This window comes from Hemiscyllium ocellatum, chromosome 6 (genome assembly GCF_020745735.1).
Source record: "Hemiscyllium ocellatum isolate sHemOce1 chromosome 6, sHemOce1.pat.X.cur, whole genome shotgun sequence".
Taxonomy (NCBI): domain Eukaryota; kingdom Metazoa; phylum Chordata; class Chondrichthyes; order Orectolobiformes; family Hemiscylliidae; genus Hemiscyllium; species Hemiscyllium ocellatum.
In genome coordinates this window covers 76967662-76986651 of record NC_083406.1, presented here as the reverse complement: position 1 = coordinate 76986651, position 18990 = coordinate 76967662, and the positions used below count along the sequence as shown (strand labels likewise).

Below are 18990 nucleotides of genomic sequence, written 5' to 3'. Positions count from 1 at the left end.
AAGAGCAAATGCCTTCTGAATTAATCACATTAGGAGTATGAATTCAGCAGTTAACCTTTATCAAGAGTGGTTTTGATATTTACATTTTAGGACACCATACTGTTTTCTCTCTTCAGAATAATTTAGGGTCAGGAATGTGCTACAGGCACAAACTGCAATCATAACCTGTTTGAAAGCTTCAAAGAAAGGCAGAGTGGGATTAAGTGAGCACATGATGGTATTGTTTGGCTATATGGTCGTGCTTTTTTCCAAACTTCAGAAGATTCCGAAAGATGATAAACAACAGGTTTTGAAATTGCATAGAACAAAAACTGAATACACAATCTTACATTACAAATGAGGGATTCTACTATCTTCAACAGCCCTTTCTTGCAGAAATGTATGAATTGAAGGACGGAAAGCCAACAGTACAATTGCAGATAGCATCATTGCATGAAACCAAGCTTGCATTGAAATATTGATTCCTCAACAAAATATTTTGCATTTCAACTTGTCTCCAACTCCTTCTTAGCATTTAAACCTTTACAGGTTTTCAGCAGTGCTGTGCCCATTCAAGCAGAAATGCCCTACAAACGTCAAGCTCAGTTTTCAAAGCATGACCAACATTCTACTATCGGTTTTGCAGGGCATTATGGTTACTTTTAACAGCATTTTCCATTTCTGCATTCTGTTATGGGTAAAAAGTGAGGTCTGCAGATGCTGGAGATCAGAGCTGAAAATGTGTTGCTGGTTAAAGCACAGCAGGTCAGGCAGCATCCAAGGAACAGGAAATTCGACGTTTCGGGCCAGAGCCCTTCATTCCTGATGAAGGGCTCTGGCCCGAAACGTCGAATTTCCTGTTCCTTGGATGCTGCCTGACCTGCTGTGCTTTAACCAGCAACACATTTTCAGCTCTGCATTCTGTTATGCCAGCCGAGAGTCATCTTGCATACAACACACCATTTCAAAGGCAATTTTCACTTGCTTTAAAGTTCAAGTGACAAAAAGAGTTTACTGTTCCATAATTCATGAAATACCATAAGTATCACAAGTGGTTGCTGGGGAAAACCAATACTTCCCACCATGCACTACATGTAAATTTGCTGTGGTACAGGTTGACCAAATGCTATCGTTGTATTTCCATTTGATATAGTTAATTGGTGCAACAAAGCATCATCACAGTGATCATTTATCTCCTGAAGCTTAGGGCTGAAGCATAAAGTCATTGTTCAGGAATGATCAACCATGTCCAAAAAAGTCATTATATTATCATTCATTGGAGGTACATAATGATAATTACAGTCATTTAAATCTTACATTCTGAAATAATTGCACACTCCTAGCATTAAGAAGTTTTGAGATTGTACAGGTGAAGATACTGGAGTGTTAGTGACAATAAAAAAAGTGATGTAATCCTTGCAATAAATTAAAAATAGGATGAACAATCCAACAGTCTACAAGTGGGCGGCACGGTGGCACAGTGGTTAGCACTGCTGCCTCACAGTGCCTGTAGACCCGGGTTCAATTCCCGACTCAGGCGACTGACTGTGTGGAGTTTGCACGTTCTCCCCGTGTCTGCATGGGTTTCCTCCGGGTGCTCCGGTTTCCTCCCACAGTCACAAAGATGTGCGGGTCAGGTGAATTGGCCAAGCTAAATTGCCCGTAGTGTTAGGTAAGGGGTAAATGTAGGGGTATGGGTGGGTTGCGCTTCGGCGGGTCGGTGTGGACTTGTTGGGCCGAAGGGCCTGTTTCCACACTGTAAGTCTAATCTAAAAAAAATGTACTTGTATCTCAGTATGGCTTTCAGATTATATTTTATGGCAGAAGTGGAAAGAAGATATATTAAGTTGCTGTTCACACAAAATAGAGATTAGAGGTATACTTGTCTCAAGGATCAATTGAAATGGATTTCTTTCAGCTAACCAGTGGTCGGTCTCTGGAACTCTCCTGCTGCTGTGACCCGAGGGAGTCTCACGTGGATTTGGCTAGCCACTAAAATGTGCCTAATGATCAAAACATTAACAAAACAAAAATCTGAATGGATAGAATCATGGTGGTTAGAATGTGACAAAGGATCTCAAATGTTATCCAAGCTAGACCCTCCTTAACATTGAGTGTTATGCCACAAAATGAGAGGAGCTGTGTTAATATATGTTACAAGTAGAATTATTCGAATTGAGAGTATTGTACTGGAAAAGCACTTGGTCAGACAGCATCCAAGGAGCAGTAATATCGACATTTAGGGCAAAAGACCTTCATCAGGAATGCTTGCCCTTCAGTTGAACAATAGTTGGTATGCTCAGGGGGTGGCAGTGCATGTCATTGTAGGAGATTTAATCACATGAATGCTGGTAACCTCTAGCAATCAGACAATTGATCTTTTTTAGGATTCTGGTCAGCTTTGGCTTGAGGGACAAGTGTTATGTTCACTGCATTGTCAGTTGGCTTGCATTAACTTCGCAATATTTTTGGAAAATGCAGCAGCCTCTTAAAAGAGCTCATGAGTGCTTCCAGATTTCAAAAAGGACAAAGTTAACAACAAAAACATTGGTAAAATCAATTTTGAAACTACTGTACAAACATTGTCATAGAATTACAGAGTCATACAACATAAAACAAACCCTTTGGTCGAACTAGTGCATGCCAATCATGTTCCCAACTAAACTAGTCCCATTTGATCCCATTTGGCCCATATCCCTGCAAACTGTTTCACATTGTACCACATTGTACCTTGTTGTTCCTTTGTCTCATGTATTTATCTCGCTTTTCTATAACAAGTGTTCAAGTACATTTGTAATTCCTCAGATAATGAAGCAGTCTACATCAGCATGCAGCAAGACATGGCCAACACAGAAGGTCACTTGGGCCATTCATTAATGCATGGTATACAATTGTATTACAATTACCATCTCTAGCAGGGATCACATGATTCATATTCAACCAGAATGCCATCACTGAATCCACCACTATCAACATGCTGAGGGTTACTATTGGCCAGAAACTTCATTGGGTCAGTCATAAATATTGTGGTCAACAGAACAGGATAGAGTGTGAGTACTCTTCAATGATTAACTCATCTAATTCCCTAAAGTTTTTCCACCATTTACAGTAAAATACTTCCCATTGACTGAAGTATTGTTTCAACAATACTCAAGAAGCTTTCAAGACAAAACAGTCCACTCGACTGGCTCTCATCCACACTGTTTAACTTCCTCCATCACTGGTGCTGCAACTCACTAAGGTTTCTTCAACAGCATCTTCCAAACCTGTGATCTTTGCCACACAGAACAATAAGGACAGTTGGCAGATGGCAACGTATGACGAACACATTCTGCCTCTAATCTGCACATCATCCATGCTTTGGATGGCAATCTATTTCTGTCATTGCTGGGTCAAAGTCCTGGCATTTCTCAGCTAATGGGATACCAACACCACTGGAATTGTGCTGAGAAAGCAGCTCACCACCATCATCTTCTTTGACATTTATTGTTCATCCTTGTTGCAGTAAGGCTCACATTCCATTGACAAGTGTAATGGAAAGAAATTTGCATCACGTGGTCATAAGGTGCACATTCTAACTGCTTTATTAAAATCTTGTTAACTATTTTCATCTATGTTCATAACGTTTGTTTGGTTGTGTTGGGTGTATCCAGTTCTGTGATGATATCTCCCAAGATTGTGAAGCTTACATCTCCAAATGTTATGGAGTCCAGTCATAATTGTGTGCATACATTCTTCTGTTTTCCCTTATCCAGTTTCTGTCTCTACCTGACAGCATAACTTTAAATATGGAACCAACTTGGACTGTATATTGCATCCAAAACACTTCTTAGAAAAACAGATGTTGATTGTAGCAAATGCCACAAGATAAATTTTCAAGCTGGGAAGACAGCCAGGAAGTGGTTTTGAGAGAGCCCAATTGACCGAGCTGAAGTCTCTGTCACTGATAATGATGTATATGTAAAGGAATATACTGAAGTTCAAAGTTGGAGGGTTAGTGAAGTATTATTCGGTTACCACATGTGGGTGATCTGGAATTAAGATTGGTCTAATTTCATTGCTGATAGGGGTGCATGTGGCTCTGTTTGGTCTGTTCATTCTTCAATATTCTTATGCATTTATTGACAAGACCCCAAAGCAAAAATTTAATTCCATGTATATTTTTAAAGCTTTGAGTGTTTATTTTGGTTGCTAAACGGAAGTGGACTTTTGTTCACTAAACGTAACAGAGTACATATACCTATATTGTAATGTGCAAGCTAGTTTAGACCATAAGGGCATAAGACATAGAAGCAGAAATTAGGCCATTCTGTCCATCAAGTCTGCTCCACCATTCGATCATAGCTGACAGGCTTTTCAACCCTATTCTCCCACTTTCTCCCTGTTACCTTTGATCTCCTTCACAATCAAGAACTTATCTATCTCTGTTTTAAATATATTCAATGACCTAACCTCTACGGCACTCTGTGGCAATGAATTTTACTTTCTGGCTGAACACGTTTCTCCTTATTTCTGTTCTAAAGGGTTTTCCTTTACTCTAAGGCTGTGTCCTCAGATCCTCTTCTCCCCTGTCATTGGAAACATCTTCCCAACATACACTCTATGCAGGCCATTCAGTATTCTCTACATTTCAATCAGATCCCCCACCTCATCCTTCTAAACTCCATCGAATATAGTCCCAGAGTCCTCAAACGTTCCTCATGTGTTAAGCCTTTCATTCCTGGGATCATTCTTGTAAACCTCCTCTGGACCTGCTCCAGGGCCAATACATTCTTCCTGAGATATGAGGCCCAAAATTGTTCACAGTACTCTAAATGTGCTCTGACCAGAGTTTTATAAAGCCTCAGAAGTACATCCCGGCTTTTATGTTGTAGTCCTCTTGAGGTGAATGACAACATTATATTTGCCTTCCTAACTACTGACCCAACATGCACATTTACCTTAAGAGAAACCTGGACTAGAACTCCTAAGTCCCTTTGCACTTTAGATTTCTGAATTTGCTCCCCATTAGAAAATAGTCCATGCTTCTATTCTTCCTACCAAAGTGCATGACCTCACAGTTTTCCACACTGTACGCCATCTGCCACTTCTTAGCCCACTCTCCTAACCTGTCGAAATCTTTCTGCAACCTCTTCACCCCCTCAATAGTACCTGCCCCTCCACCTATCTTTGTATCATCCGCAAACTCAGCCAGAATGTCATCAGTTCCTTCATCCAAATCATTAATGTATAAAGTGAAAAGTTGTGGGGCCAACACTGACCTTTGTGGAACACCACTAGTTACTAGCTTCCATCCTGAGAAGGACCCTTTCATCCCCACTTTTTGCCTTCTGCCAGACAGCAAATCTTCTATCCATGCTAGCACCTTGCCTCTAATACCACGGGTCCTTATCTTACAAAGCAGCCTCCTGTGTGGCACCTTATCAAAGGTCTTTTGGAAGTCCAGGTAGATAACATCCATTGGCTCTCCTTCTTCTAACCTGCTTGTTACCACCTCAAAGAATTCTCGTAGATTTGTCAGGCATGACTTCCCCTTGATGAAACCATGCTGACTTTTCCCTATTTAACATAACTTCTAAGTATTCAGAAATCTCATCCTTTATAATTGATTCCAAAATCTTACCAACAACTGAGGTCATGGTAATAAGCTTATAATTTCACATCTTTTACCTTACTCCCTTCTTAAATGGGGGATTACATTCACAATTTTCTAGTCCTTTGGGATGCTTCCTGACTCCAAAAATACCTGAGAGATCACTACTAAAGCCTCCACTATCTATTCAGCTATCTAAACTTAGTTGTTGTGGCTAATATCACTACATATTGTCACAATTCTGGCTTGGAGAAGGTGAGGACTGCAGATGCTGGAGATCAGAGTCGAAGAATGTGGCACTGGAAAAGCACAGCAGGTCAGGCAGCATCCGAGGAGTAGGAGAATCGACGTTTTGGGCATAAGCTCCTCATCAGGAATGATGAAGGGCTTATGCCCAAAACATTGATTCTTCCACTCTTTGGATACTGCCTCACCTGCTGTGCTTTTCCAGCACCACACTTTTCAACACAATGTCTGGCTTGTCAATAATTCCTATTGGATACAAAACGTATTTCCCATTTGCAATTGTTATATTTGAATATGATGATCACTGTATTCAGGCTTGTATTTGGTTTCTGTATATTTGCATTTAAATTTACCAACATATGTGTCCTGTATATTCAGTATTCATTACAATTCATGTACTATGAGGAGGAGGAGGAGGAGGAGAAGAAATAACTTTACCTTGCACCATTGCATTGTATAACTTTATTAACACACCGAAATGCAAGTTCCTCCTGGTACAGATTTTGAAACATTGGCAAATGCACATCACGATGTGTCAATCTCCTTCGATTACATCAGTGGCTATTTGGTTTCTCACATTGAAGGAAAACTAAATGATATTGCTACTCCATCAAGATGTCAAATACTGAGCCACTCCGAATGGGATATTTAGATTAATTCCATCAGGTTTTGGGGCTTGGAACTCCTAATGTTACTTTGCAGAGTTGAAGAATGGACATCTGTTTTAAATTCTTATTCATTTTATGACTTAAACCAAATTCCTGCCTCAGACAATAGTTAATATTGCAACATTTGACGCTATTTACTGGTACTTATGAAAATAATGTGAACACTATCAGCTTGAACTACATAAATAAAGGGAAAAACACATTGCTATGCACTTGTTGTGTGGTGTTGTGTTATCTTGTCTCTTCTTGCAAGAAATTGCATTTATGGTATCTTTAATGTAGCAAAACAACCCAAGGTGTTTCACAAAGAGGTGAGCAAACAAAAAAACTGATACTGGATCTCATAAGAAAACATCCCATCCCAGATCAGAGACTCAAAATAAGGTCAAAGAGACCAGGTTTAAAACACAAATACATGGATACTGTTGCAGAAGGTTGATGTGAAATCATTCTATATTCCAGTTACAAAAGGAAAAATTTGAATGTATATCATCAGAGAAGAAACTCTATTTTCATTGTTCAAGTGATGCTGGTTATGAACTGTTCTATATTTCAGAATTAAAGTGAATATTCAGTGAAATTGAAAACAGAAGATATTCTTTAAGGTGTTTCTTACCGGTTTTGACCTCTTCCCCAAAGGTCATGAGATTTAGTGGAATGTAATTTCAAACCGATTGATCGCCCTCCAGTACACTTATCCATTGGTCTGGTCTAAGTCTCAATAAAAACGATTACAGGCAACTCAAGTTGGAAATATCAAAAGCAAACCCAGAGTTATCATCATCTAGCATCATGCGGTGTGCATCCAAGTAAGATATTTCGCAGCAGCTCAGCCTGACGTTCCACTGAAATTGGAGTGCTAAGGCCAACTGCATGCTTCAATCAACCAACCCCACTGGAGATCAACCAACTCATCGCAAAACAGGATCGGAGCTCAGAACCTTCACAGTGTGGCATTCTGAAAACATGAAAGGTTTGATTTCTGTTTTGGGGTTGGGACCCTGACATCAACATGAATTTCTAGATCCTAACTAGGTGTTATTTCTGCATTAGATGCCTCAAGCTATAAAAAGGTAGCTAGTTAGTTGCCAAGATCATGCTGATAACAGTGGGCAGATTCAAAAGGTTAGACTCTCCACAAACATTCTCAATAAATCGGGGAGACCGGCACATTGATACAAAAAGATATGGCTGATCATTTATAACAATCTTCAGTCAGAAGTGCTGAGTGCATGACCTATTGGGGCCTCCTCCAGAAGACCTTAGCATCACAAGTACTAGTGTTCCATCAATTTGATTCATGTCACGGTTGGAGGCACTGCATACTGCAAAACACTATAAGTACTGACAACATTCCGGCAATTGTATTGAAGACTGGGCTCCAGAACTAGCCATGCCCATAGCTAAGTTATTTCAGACAGTTGCAACACTGGCATTTGCCCAACAATGTGAAAAATTGCCCAGGCATATCCCGTACACAATAAAATGAACAAATCCAACCTGACTAACTACCACCTTATCAGTCTACTCTCTGTCATCAGTAAAGTGAGTGAAGATGTCATCAGAAGTGCTATTAAGCAGCATCTGCTGAGCGATAACCTCTTCAAACGACACCCAGTTCAGATTCCACCAAGGCCACCAAGCTCTTGACCTCAGAACAGTCTCAATCTGGTGAGAGTGACAATGTGCCATCAAGGATTTCTAGCAAAACTGGAGTCAATAGGAATCTGGGGGGAAGAAGACTCTACTGATTGGAATCATACCTGGCACAAAGGAAGAGGGCAGTGTTTGGTTAGAGATCAATCATCTCAGTTCCAGGACATTTCTGAAGGAGTTCCTCAGGCATGTCATTGGCCTAACCATCTTCAGCTGTTCTTCAATTACTTCTCCATCATAAAAGGTGAGAAGTGGTGATGTTTGCACAATATTCAACACTATTCATTATTCCTCAGATGCTGAAGCAGTCCATTTCCAATGCAAAAAGATTTGGATAACGTCTAGCTTGGGCTGACAATTGGAAAGTAACAGCCATGCCTCAAATGCCTGGAAATTGTTCTTCCCATCAAGACAGAATCTAACTATTGTCTGTTGACATTCAATGGTATTGCCAACACTGAAACCCACTATTGACATCCTGGGGGTTACCAGTGACCAGAAATTGGACGGGCTAGATGTACAAGTACCGTGGCTACAAAAGCAGGTCAGAAGCTAGGTATCTTGCAGCAAGTATCTCACCTCTTGACTCCCCAAAGCTTGTACAGAAGGTACAAGTCAGGAATGTGATGGAATGTTCCCCATTTGTCTGAATGAGCTCCAACAACACTCTTAAAGATTGACACCATCCAGAACAAAGCACCCTGCTTGATTCGCACCAGACCCACAGCATCTGATTCCCTCCACCACTGATTTTCAGTGGTGCCATCTACAAAATGCACTGTAGAAATTCACCAAGGCTCCTATGACAGCACCTTCCAAATCCACAACTACTTTCACCTAGAAGTTGGAAGACAGCAGACACACAGGGACACCAACACCTGCAAGTTCCCTTCCAAGCCACTCAGTATTCAGAATTAGAAATAAAGTGCTGTTTCTTCACTATCACTGAGTCAAAATCCTTGAACTCCAACTCTAATGTCATTTTGGATGCACCTCCATCAAATAGACTGCAGACGTTCAAAAATGCAGCTTAGCATCACCTTAAGGGCAAATATGGATAGGCAATGCTTGTTCAGCCAGCAATGCCTATATCCAGTGTAAGTGAACAAGAAAACAGTGCATTAAATGAGGATTGCATAACATAAATTAAAGCCCTAATTTTAATTAGATTAAAACCTTTAAAAGAAAGCCCATGTGCTATCTTTCACTTCTTTTTGAAAAAATGTTACAGTTTCAAAATAAAAACCACCTCATTTTTACACCACTTTTAAAGAACAGAAAAAATATCAAAAGGTGCAAAAGGAAATAATAGAAAGGGAGCTAAAAAAAGGGGAGAAAAGAGACTTGATCAGAGGAAATTTTAAAGAAGGGTCTTAAAGGAAGAAGGAAGTAAAGAGTGTTCCAGAGGGAATTCCAGAACATGAGGCTGAGGAAGCCAAAGGCACCACAATGATAGGGAAAAATGCACAAGGTTACTCAAGTAAAGAGAGTCACAGTTATTAAGGATTTCAACACAAGAGTAAGAATTTTTAAAAATACGGTGTAACAGTAATGAAAAGCAAAGACAATGGCTGAACAGGTCCTGGTGTGATGTGGGATATGAGGTTGCGGTCTGGTATCTAGGGAGAAGTTTGAATGAGTCATTGACAGGGTTTGTGGTAGCATCTAGTATTAGTGGAAGGAGTAAAATACAATTTGTGTAAGACTGATTGTTGAAGAAGCAATCTGACAATACAGCACAGTGGAGATGTCAGAAGAGTTGTTGGAGAAGGAGAATTGGATACGATCAACATTCATATGCAACTGATCCCACATACATCAGCAGAAAATATTATAAAGTGAAGTTGAGAGGAAGATGAAGGGATCACAAAGAGATTCTGTGCATGGCTCTTGAAGTGACAGTGAAGCAATAGAAGAGGGAAAAAGAATCTTCACTAGATGCTTTAGCAAGAGCACGAACAAGAAAAACTGGAGGGTAGTCCCACCAATGTGTGTAACTAAGGCAAGTGCCAAACGTGATTGATGTTCCTGCTGCTCCTGGAATGGCCCCCTGCATTCTTCAATTGACCCAGGATTGATCCCTTGTGTTTGATGGCAATGTTAAAGTTGGGGATATGCAGGGACATGGATTGATTCTCTCTGTATAAATTTTTATTTATCCTACTGGTTGGACAACAATTGCCTCAAGATAGACTTGAGAAAGTTCATGGGGTGTTGGATTAGTCCAGATTTTGCCTCTTTAATAATCATTATTGAGATTTTAAAAATCTGGAAAAACTAAAGAAACAAATATTTCGTAAATATCTCAAGTTCGTGGGTATTCTACGCTAGATACAATGCTGATTGATGTTCTATTATTTCGGATTTAACCACCATACGAGGAGTGCTTGGAGCTGGGTGCTATCTGGTATTATTAACAACAAAGGCAGTCATAAACGGAACAAGTCAGCAGGATACCGAGATGGAGATACGTGAACCAATCAAAAAAAAAGACAACTTAACCCCCGCCATGGACTGACGTGTATAAATCTAACCGTGATTTTTCCAATATCTGTTAACCCAAACCAACGTTTCTAATTAAACCTCAACCATAGGTTTTAACTACAAACATTATATTTGCTGATAAAGCATTTACAGGAGATTCCCAGGGAAATCCTTCATTTCCCTGCAGCAGCTAAAAACGGTGATAGCATCATATAAAAAAAACCCATAATGATTCAGCCAAACTGGGTTTCGTTGGGAAAGGCTAACTAAAAAGGATAGGGGGTTCTCTCCAGCTCCTTGGCTGTAACCGTACATTTGAAAGCACCTGAACTCCAAACATTTGTTTTTTTTGCATAATAACTGAAAGTATTAACGACTCTTTCAAATCACGTGCTCAGAGCAGCAAGAAGGCTTCAGTCAATGTTAAAACGGCCACTCGCCGCAGTCTGGAGTGTTCCCTGTGACAATCGATTATTTTCGATAAACGGCTCAAACATAAAGAAAAGTGCTTTCTACTTACAGGCATTTGTTACAGCAAAGCTGTTGGCTGTTTCAATGTTGTCCACATGAGGAACCAAATTGAAAGGGGCTTCAGTCGTGTTGGGATTAGTATTGTGAAGATAAATGGCAAAGCGGAATGCACTGTATTCCTGATCAGAATATCTCATGAACAGCCCTCCTGCAATAACGGAAAGAAAAAAAACAACAAAACAACGAAGGGATAATTAGCTAAGAGCATTCTATTCGCAGTCTCTTGTCAGATCACAACACAGTCCACGGACTGATGCATTGGAAAACCCATCGTGCCAATACATAAAAACAAACCAGCGACCTTCAGGTAAAGATACAAGCAAAATATTTAATTGCATCTTGTCACCCCACCCCCACCCCCACCCCCCAAGACAGCAGCATTATTTCAGTGGAGGGAGCAAGTTTGCAGCAGTTTGACTAAACTTAAAAAAAGGTTCGAAGTCATGCTTAACCCGAACTCCCTAACCAGCACGCCATCCAATCACAACAGAAGCAGCGAGAGGTCCACTTTTAAAATGCAATACCATACAACATCTCATTCCTCATCTCCAGTCATGTCATCGGTATCAATGCTGTGTTAGCACTCGATATCTTAAACAAAACCCCTCTAAACTCTGACATTAAATCATGACCCTCTCCCCCAGCCCGGCTAAAATATTCACAGATCAAATAACGTCAGCATTGTGCCGTGCAGTGAGGACCGAATGGACACATCGATTACTGATTAACAGCCCGGGGGCGAACACACCGTTTCAATATATAGGAAACTTCCAATGTCAGTAAGACATTCAAATCACGTTTGAAACATGAACATCGCCACAAAAGCAAAATAAAAGCCCCGACCGCTTTTGAATTTCAACTTTTGAACGTGGGTCATTTTGCAGTGGGGACAGAACAGGAAGCATCTCATTAACACGGCTTTGCTAAATGGCATTCGATGCACACATTGGGAGACCCCCGATATATCTATTAGCATTAAAAACACCGTCAGAGGAATTAACTTTACAGCTTGTGTAAGCTAATTGAGATTCCATTTTACACTCTCCAATGTTACAGAATGACTTTCCTCCACAGCTTGTCCGTATAACAGAGAATACTAACTTTCCCCCCCAATCTTATTCTGACGACCATATCTGAATACACACACCGTGCACACAGTAGCAGGTAATGCATCTTATCAGCAATCCTGACTGGTGTAGTGCTACAATGATCTGACATGCCTTTTCGTTAGATTGCAGGTTTACAACGTGAACAGAATACAAGCTATATATATATAAATATATACATATGTGATCAGATGAGAACTTTTCTCGGCACTGACTAACATCAGTGCGAGCGAGCCAGCAGCATCCCATTAAGAGCTGACAACCCCAGTACAAGTACTGCAGTGTTCCAACATAATACAACTGCACCCACTACTCCCTCCAAAAACCACCAGAAAACGGCCAACATCTTCCACAACTCTACCTTTTCCCGAAATAACTATCTTCCACACGCATCATTATTTTATAACTGATCGCAAATCCTTGAGCCAAAAGGGAGAGATATCCCGGCCGTTGTATTTGAAATGCACCAGTCGATGGTGCACGGACAGATCGCTACAAGATTCATATTGTGCGAGAAATAGTTTTTTTTAAAAAAAGATCGGATCGAAGATCTTACCTATTTGTACACTGGTGGGAAAAGCTCCTAAAGCAAGCCCCAAAAAGCCAGAGCAAAGCAAGACAATTTGCCTGCCGATCCGCTTCATCTTCTTCTGTTAGATGTGATGGAGAGGCATCGAGGATGGTCACACACGGGGCACAGCGCGGTCTGCTCCTAACAATCCAGTCTGGGCATTTTTTTTTCCGCAGTCTCCACTCACACACAGTCAGAGCGAGTGTGTCCAGCTGAATGTTGTGGCGCTGGGATCGGTGCACATGCAAGATGGTGGTGTTGGGAGCGTCTAGTGGCTGGCAGGGGGGAGATGAGACATGCGCTATCTATCTCCGGCACTCTCTCCTACCCCTGTCCTATTGACCAAAGCTGATCGGCGGCTTTCTGAAGCAGCACGGGACGCTTCTCACTCACCCTGGGACCAATCCTCCTGTTCCCAGCACGCAGAATTCCGGTGGCTGCCCAGGAAACCATTGAACGTGAGTTTTCACGTGACGGCTATTTAGTCCAATATTTGTGCCTATCCATCCTCCGCTCCTGCTCTCTATCCATGAGTGAGTCTGGATGTGTGCTTGGCTGTGAATGGAAGTGCAGGCACAGCTGTGGGATGGCCTCCATGCCCCACAAGCTGCTTCGGTTTGCTTGATTGGCACGGTGAAGGGAGAACTTGCATTTGCGTAGCGCCTGTCACAGCCCCGAGCCTCGCGAAGTGCTTCGCGGCTCACGAGGCATCACCGCCAGTGCGGGCGCAACTGTGAAGTCGCCAGTCCCAGGCACGGCCAGCTCCCACAAACAGCAACGGGCGATGTGAGAACCCAACGGCTCGCTTTCTTTTAGTGGGCTAGACAGACAGGACCCCGGCCGGAACGATCAGGACGCAGCTCCCAGCGGCGCTCACAGGGAGTACACCCGTGGAACCCATGGGTGTGTGTAACCTGCGACTTTCCTCTTTGCAAAACCATCAGCGACAGGCGCCCTGTTTATTCTGATGCGTTCCATCACGGGACAGCAGCATTTTGACAATGGTCACTTGCTCAGGTACTTCAGAGATTAGGAATGAATATGCATCAAAAATAATTATTATCATTTCTCGGAAGTTTTACCAATATATCACTTCCCCCCCAGAGATGGATTTGACTATCATTCTGGTCTTGTTCATTAGAAGCCAGCGCATTAGCTCCATTAGCTTTGTACTTTGCTCAGTTCCATAATTTCACACATGACATGCCCTTCATTTGTGGAGCTATGGTTTTGCATGGCGATTTCATTCCAGCTGTAAAACGTGTGTGCAAGAATTACTGAAAAGAGACGATACAAGTGTCACATTAGTTTTTTCTAGAGTTATTGATAGCTCCAGTTACAAAAAAATGTCATTGTATTAGTCACTGTGTCCGAAATTGTCCAGTGTGTTTAATATATGTGAGACGATTATACATTATGTGCCGTTAGTTATATATACTGCAATCAACTCCAATTGTCCCGTGCACATGTCATTCCTCACTGATCCCTCCAGCTACACTTGGCAAGGGTGGAGAATGCATTTACTGTTCACCTCAGTCAGCAACTGGACAAGAAAGTGAAAATCGGATCCCAAAATGTTCAGGTCTGTCGACATCTATGAAAGGGAAAGACAGGTTGACATTCCTGCTCAGAAGCCCTGCAGACTCACCACATTAACTTTCTTTTACAGATGCAGTGAAAGAGACAGACGTGTTGTGTTTGGTTTCTTTGCTTTTCCCAGACTTTTTCGATCGGAATCTAATACACCGGGGACGGTGTATTCGGAAATGTTTTGGGCCATGAACCGAGGGGGGAATTCCCGGTCTGGAGTCACTGGGAAGGAATGTCAGACGGGGAAGGGACAACCGGGGCGGATAGGTTAGCACACATCTTGTGACCTCCACCGTGGCTCAACGCTCCTGGACTGAAGGTTAAAAGCCTTAATGAGGCGTTTCAGTTCCTCATCGACTTCGGGAAGATTTCTGTTTGGTTAAAAGACAACTCACTCTTCAGTCCACGCATAATCAAGTCATGGGTCTCAGGCTTGGCGCTAGGTCGCCACTGTTTCTCATTCAGTTGAGTAGTCATTTTTTTTCCCCTGCATGAGTCCGCTCTGTCGCTCTCGTTCGCCGCTGTAGGAAAGGGACCCTAACATCATGGGTGACATGAATGATACCTGCATTTTTAACCCAAAATCATTTCATTACTTTAACCCTTAAAAGCCTCGGTGTGTGCGTTCTAATGCCTGTATTATGCTTGTGTGGGTGCTTAGAGACACTTTTTGCAACATAGATCCTTCAGCCCATCGTGTCCGCACCAGTCATCAAACATCCCATTTTCCAGCAGTTAGCCCCTGCTTTGTATGTTGTAATGAAAACACCCCCAGTCATCATCACAGAATTGCTCCAACTCAGGTGATTTTTTTTCTCTACTGTCTCTGTTACAATTACATTCCTCCGAGAATGTGGTGACTAGAACTGTAAACAGTACTCCAACTGTGGGTCAACTAACAATATCATCAGCTTCATTATAAGCTCCTTATTTTGTTTTTAATATCTTTGGCTATTAAAGACACAAATCCCACATGCATTTGTAACCATCCTTTTTTTCCCCTGCTCCACTGCCTTCAAGGATCTATGGATAAGTACTCCAAAGCCCGCCTGATCCTTTTTATTTCCTAGAGTCATGGAGGTGGACAGCACGGAAACAGACCCTTCAGTCTAACTCATCCATGCAGACCAGATATCCTAACCTAATTTAGTCCTATTTGCCAGCATTTGGCCCATATCCTTCTAAACCCTTCCTATTCATCAACCCATCCAGATGCCTTTTAAATGTTGTAATTGTACCAGCCTCCACCACTTCCTCTGGCTCATTCCATGCACCCTCTGTGTGAAAAAATGCCCTAAGGTCCCTTTTAAATGTTTTCCCAGTCTGAGCCCAGTTTGGGACTGGGCTGCATCAGCGGTAGCTGCATTCCCATGATCGGTCCAATGCCGACTCATGGTGACAGTGAGGTTGGTAGAGGTAAGATGGCGCCACAGAATGGCGACATGGTTCCAGCAGTATGGCTCCAGGCGCAGTACTGGACCACAGAGGCAGTGCTGTTCCTGCTGCAGTGGAGTGCACCTCCAGGCCCAGTACCTGACGACTGAGGCAGTGAAGTTCCTCCTGCAGTAGAGTGCGTGGACTCTGGGCACCTGAGTGTTCGCAGACTGAGGGATGGACTTTGTGGTTTTGTCTGGCTATTGAGGGAGTGCAGCGTAGGTTCACGAGGTCAATGGCGGGACTATCATAGAGAGTCATAGAGATGTGCAGCAGGGAAACAGACCCTTCGGTCCAACCTGTCCATGCCGACCAGATATCCCACCCCAATCTAGTCCCACCTGCCAGCACCCAGCCCATATCCCTCCAAACCCTTCCTATTCATATACCCATCCAAATGCCTTTTAAATTTTGCAATTGTACCAGCCTCCACGACTTCCTCTGGCAGCTCATTCCATACACGTACCACTCACTGTGTGAAAAAGTTGCCCCTTAGGTCTCTTTTATATCTTTCCCCTCTCGCCCTAAACCTATGCCCTCTAGTTCTGGACTCCCCGATCCCAGGGAAAAGACTTTACCTATTTATCCTATCCCTGCCCCTCATAATTTTGTAAACCTCTATAAAGTCACCCCTCAGCCTCCAACGGTCCAGGGAAAACAACCCCAGCCTGTTCAGCCTCTCCCTATAGTTCAAATCCTCCAACCCTGGCAGCATCCTTGTAAATCTTTTCTGAACCCTTTCAAGTTTCACAACATCTTTCTGATAGGAAGGAGACCAGAATTGCATGCAATATTCCAACAGTGGCCTAACCAATGTCCAGTCAACACAGCTTTGTCAGGAGAAATTGTATCTAACAAATTTGACTGAACTTTTTTGAGGAGTTGACTAAGTTTGTAGATGTTAATGCATTTGAAACAGCCTACATGGACTGCAGTCAGGCTTTTGACAAGTTCTTGCAAGGCAGACTTGTTAAGAACCTTAAGAAAAGCCCATGGAATCCAGGGCACTTTGGCAAATTGAATTCAATATTGGTTTAATGGCAGGAAGCAGAGGGTGATGGTTGAGGGTGTTTTACAACTGGAAATCTACAGCCAGTAGTGTACCACAGGGTTTGATACTGGATCACTCGCATTTTGTAGTGTACATTAATGGTCTAGACACGAACAAAGGATTTAAATTCAGATCTAGATTTAGATTTTATTGTCACATGTACTCAAGGACAGGAATGCAGGTGTACAGTGAAAATTGTATATAATTGCCATTCTCTGGCACCATTGTAGAGTATAAAAGACAGAATTAAAGACAGAAGGAGAAATAAAAGAAAAAGAAATGTATAGATTACTTCCCACCAACGCTGTGAGTCCTTGTTGCCAAAAAAACAAAAGACAGTAAATGCAGGAGTAGGCCATTTGGTCCTGCGAGCCAGCACCATTATTCATTATGATCATGGCTGATCATCCACAATCAGTATCCTGTTCCTGCCTTATCTCCATAACTCTTGATTCCACTATCTCTAAGAGCTCTATCCATCTCATTCTTGAAAATATCCAGAGACTTGGCCTCCACAGCCTTCTGGGGCAGAGCGTTCCATCTATCCACCACTCTCTGAGTGAAGACGTTTCTCCTCAACTCTGTTCTAAATGGCATACCCCTTATTTTTAAACTGTGTCCTCTGGTTCTGGACTCACCCATCAGCGTAAACATGCTTTCTGTCTCCAGAATGCCCATTCCTTTAATAATCTTATACGTCTCAATCAGATCCCCTCTCATCCCTCTAAACTCAAGTGTATACAAGCCCAGTTGCTCCAATCTTTCAACAGCACATGGAGTTTAATTCAGATAAATGCGAGGTGCTGCGTTTTGGGAAAGCAAATCTTAGCAGGACTTACACACTTAATGGTGAGATCCTAGGGAGTGTTGCTGAACAAAGAGACCTTGGAATGCAGGTTCATAGCTCCTTGAAAGTGGAGTCGCAGGTAGATAGGATAGTGAAGAAGGTGTTTGGTATGCTTTCTTTTATTGGTCAGAGTATTGAGTACAGGTGTTGGGAGGTCACGTTGCGGCTGTACAGGGACATTGGTTCGGCCACTGTTGGAATAGTCCAAGCAATTCTAGTCTCCTTCCTCTCAGAAAGTTATTGTGTCACTTGAAATGGTTCAGAAAAGATTTACAAGGATGTTGCCAGGGTTGGAGGATTTGAACTATAGGGAGAGGCTCTACAGGCTGGGGCTGTTTTCCCTGGAGCGTCAGAGGCTGAGGGGGTGACCTTATAGAGGTTTACAAAATTATGAGGGGCATTTATAGGATAAATAGACAAAGTCTTTTCCTTGGGGTTGGGGAGTCCAGAGCTAGAGGGATAGGTTTAGGGTGAGAGGGAAAGATATAAAAGAGACCTAAGGGGCAACCTTTTCACACAGAGGGTGGTACGTGTATGGAATGAGCTGCAGTGGATGTGGTCGAGGCTGGTACAATTGTAACATTTAAGAGGCATTTGGATGGGTATATGAATAGGAAGGATTTGGAGGGATATGGGCTGGGTACTGGCAGGTGGAACTATATTGGGTTGGGATATCTAGTCATCATGGCTGGGTTGGACCGAAGGATCTGTTTCCCTGCTGTACATCTCTATGATTCTATGACTCTATATGAAAATTGATAACACAGGCTCCGCAATCTCCTCCTTTGCCCCTTACAGCAGCCATTTCCAAGCCTGTTAAAGTCATTTATCCCTCCTTCCTCATAATGCTAATTCATTCAACTATATCACAATCCGCTCCCTGATTGCTAGACCTCCATCTTCCTTGTCCATTTAAAATCTTATTATCTCTTCCAGTTCAAAGATTGTCACCTGTTCCCTAATGGATGCTACTCTTTCCACGGTTGTTCTTTTGCCCCTGTTATACTTTCAAACTCCCATGGATTTTCCATAATGTTACCTGCTAATATTTTTTCATGTCCCTTCTTCACTCTCCTAATTTATTTCTTAAAGCAACCCACTGCACTTTCTATAATCCTCTAGAGCATCCACTGTTTTGACCCTTCAGTATCCACCATAAGCTTCCTTCTAATTCCATATCCAATCCTGTACATCCCTTGACATCAAGAGTTCTCTGGACTTGTGGGTGCCCTCT

General features: G+C 42.3%; 1 protein-coding gene across 4 annotated transcripts in view; it reads right to left on the bottom strand.

Annotated features, from left to right (window-relative positions):
- Positions 1-12907, bottom strand: part of LOC132816757 (glutamate receptor 4) — a 249369-nt gene extending 236462 nt beyond the window's left edge. For all 4 annotated transcript variants that reach the window (XM_060826672.1, XM_060826673.1, XM_060826674.1 and 1 more), the window contains exons 1-2: positions 12820-12907; positions 11147-11305 (exon numbers count right to left, since the gene is read on the bottom strand). In XM_060826672.1, the coding sequence (XP_060682655.1) occupies positions 11147-11305; positions 12820-12907 (247 nt within the window). The remainder of the gene's footprint in view (positions 1-11146; positions 11306-12819) is intronic.
- Positions 12908-18990: the final 6083 nt, after the last annotated feature.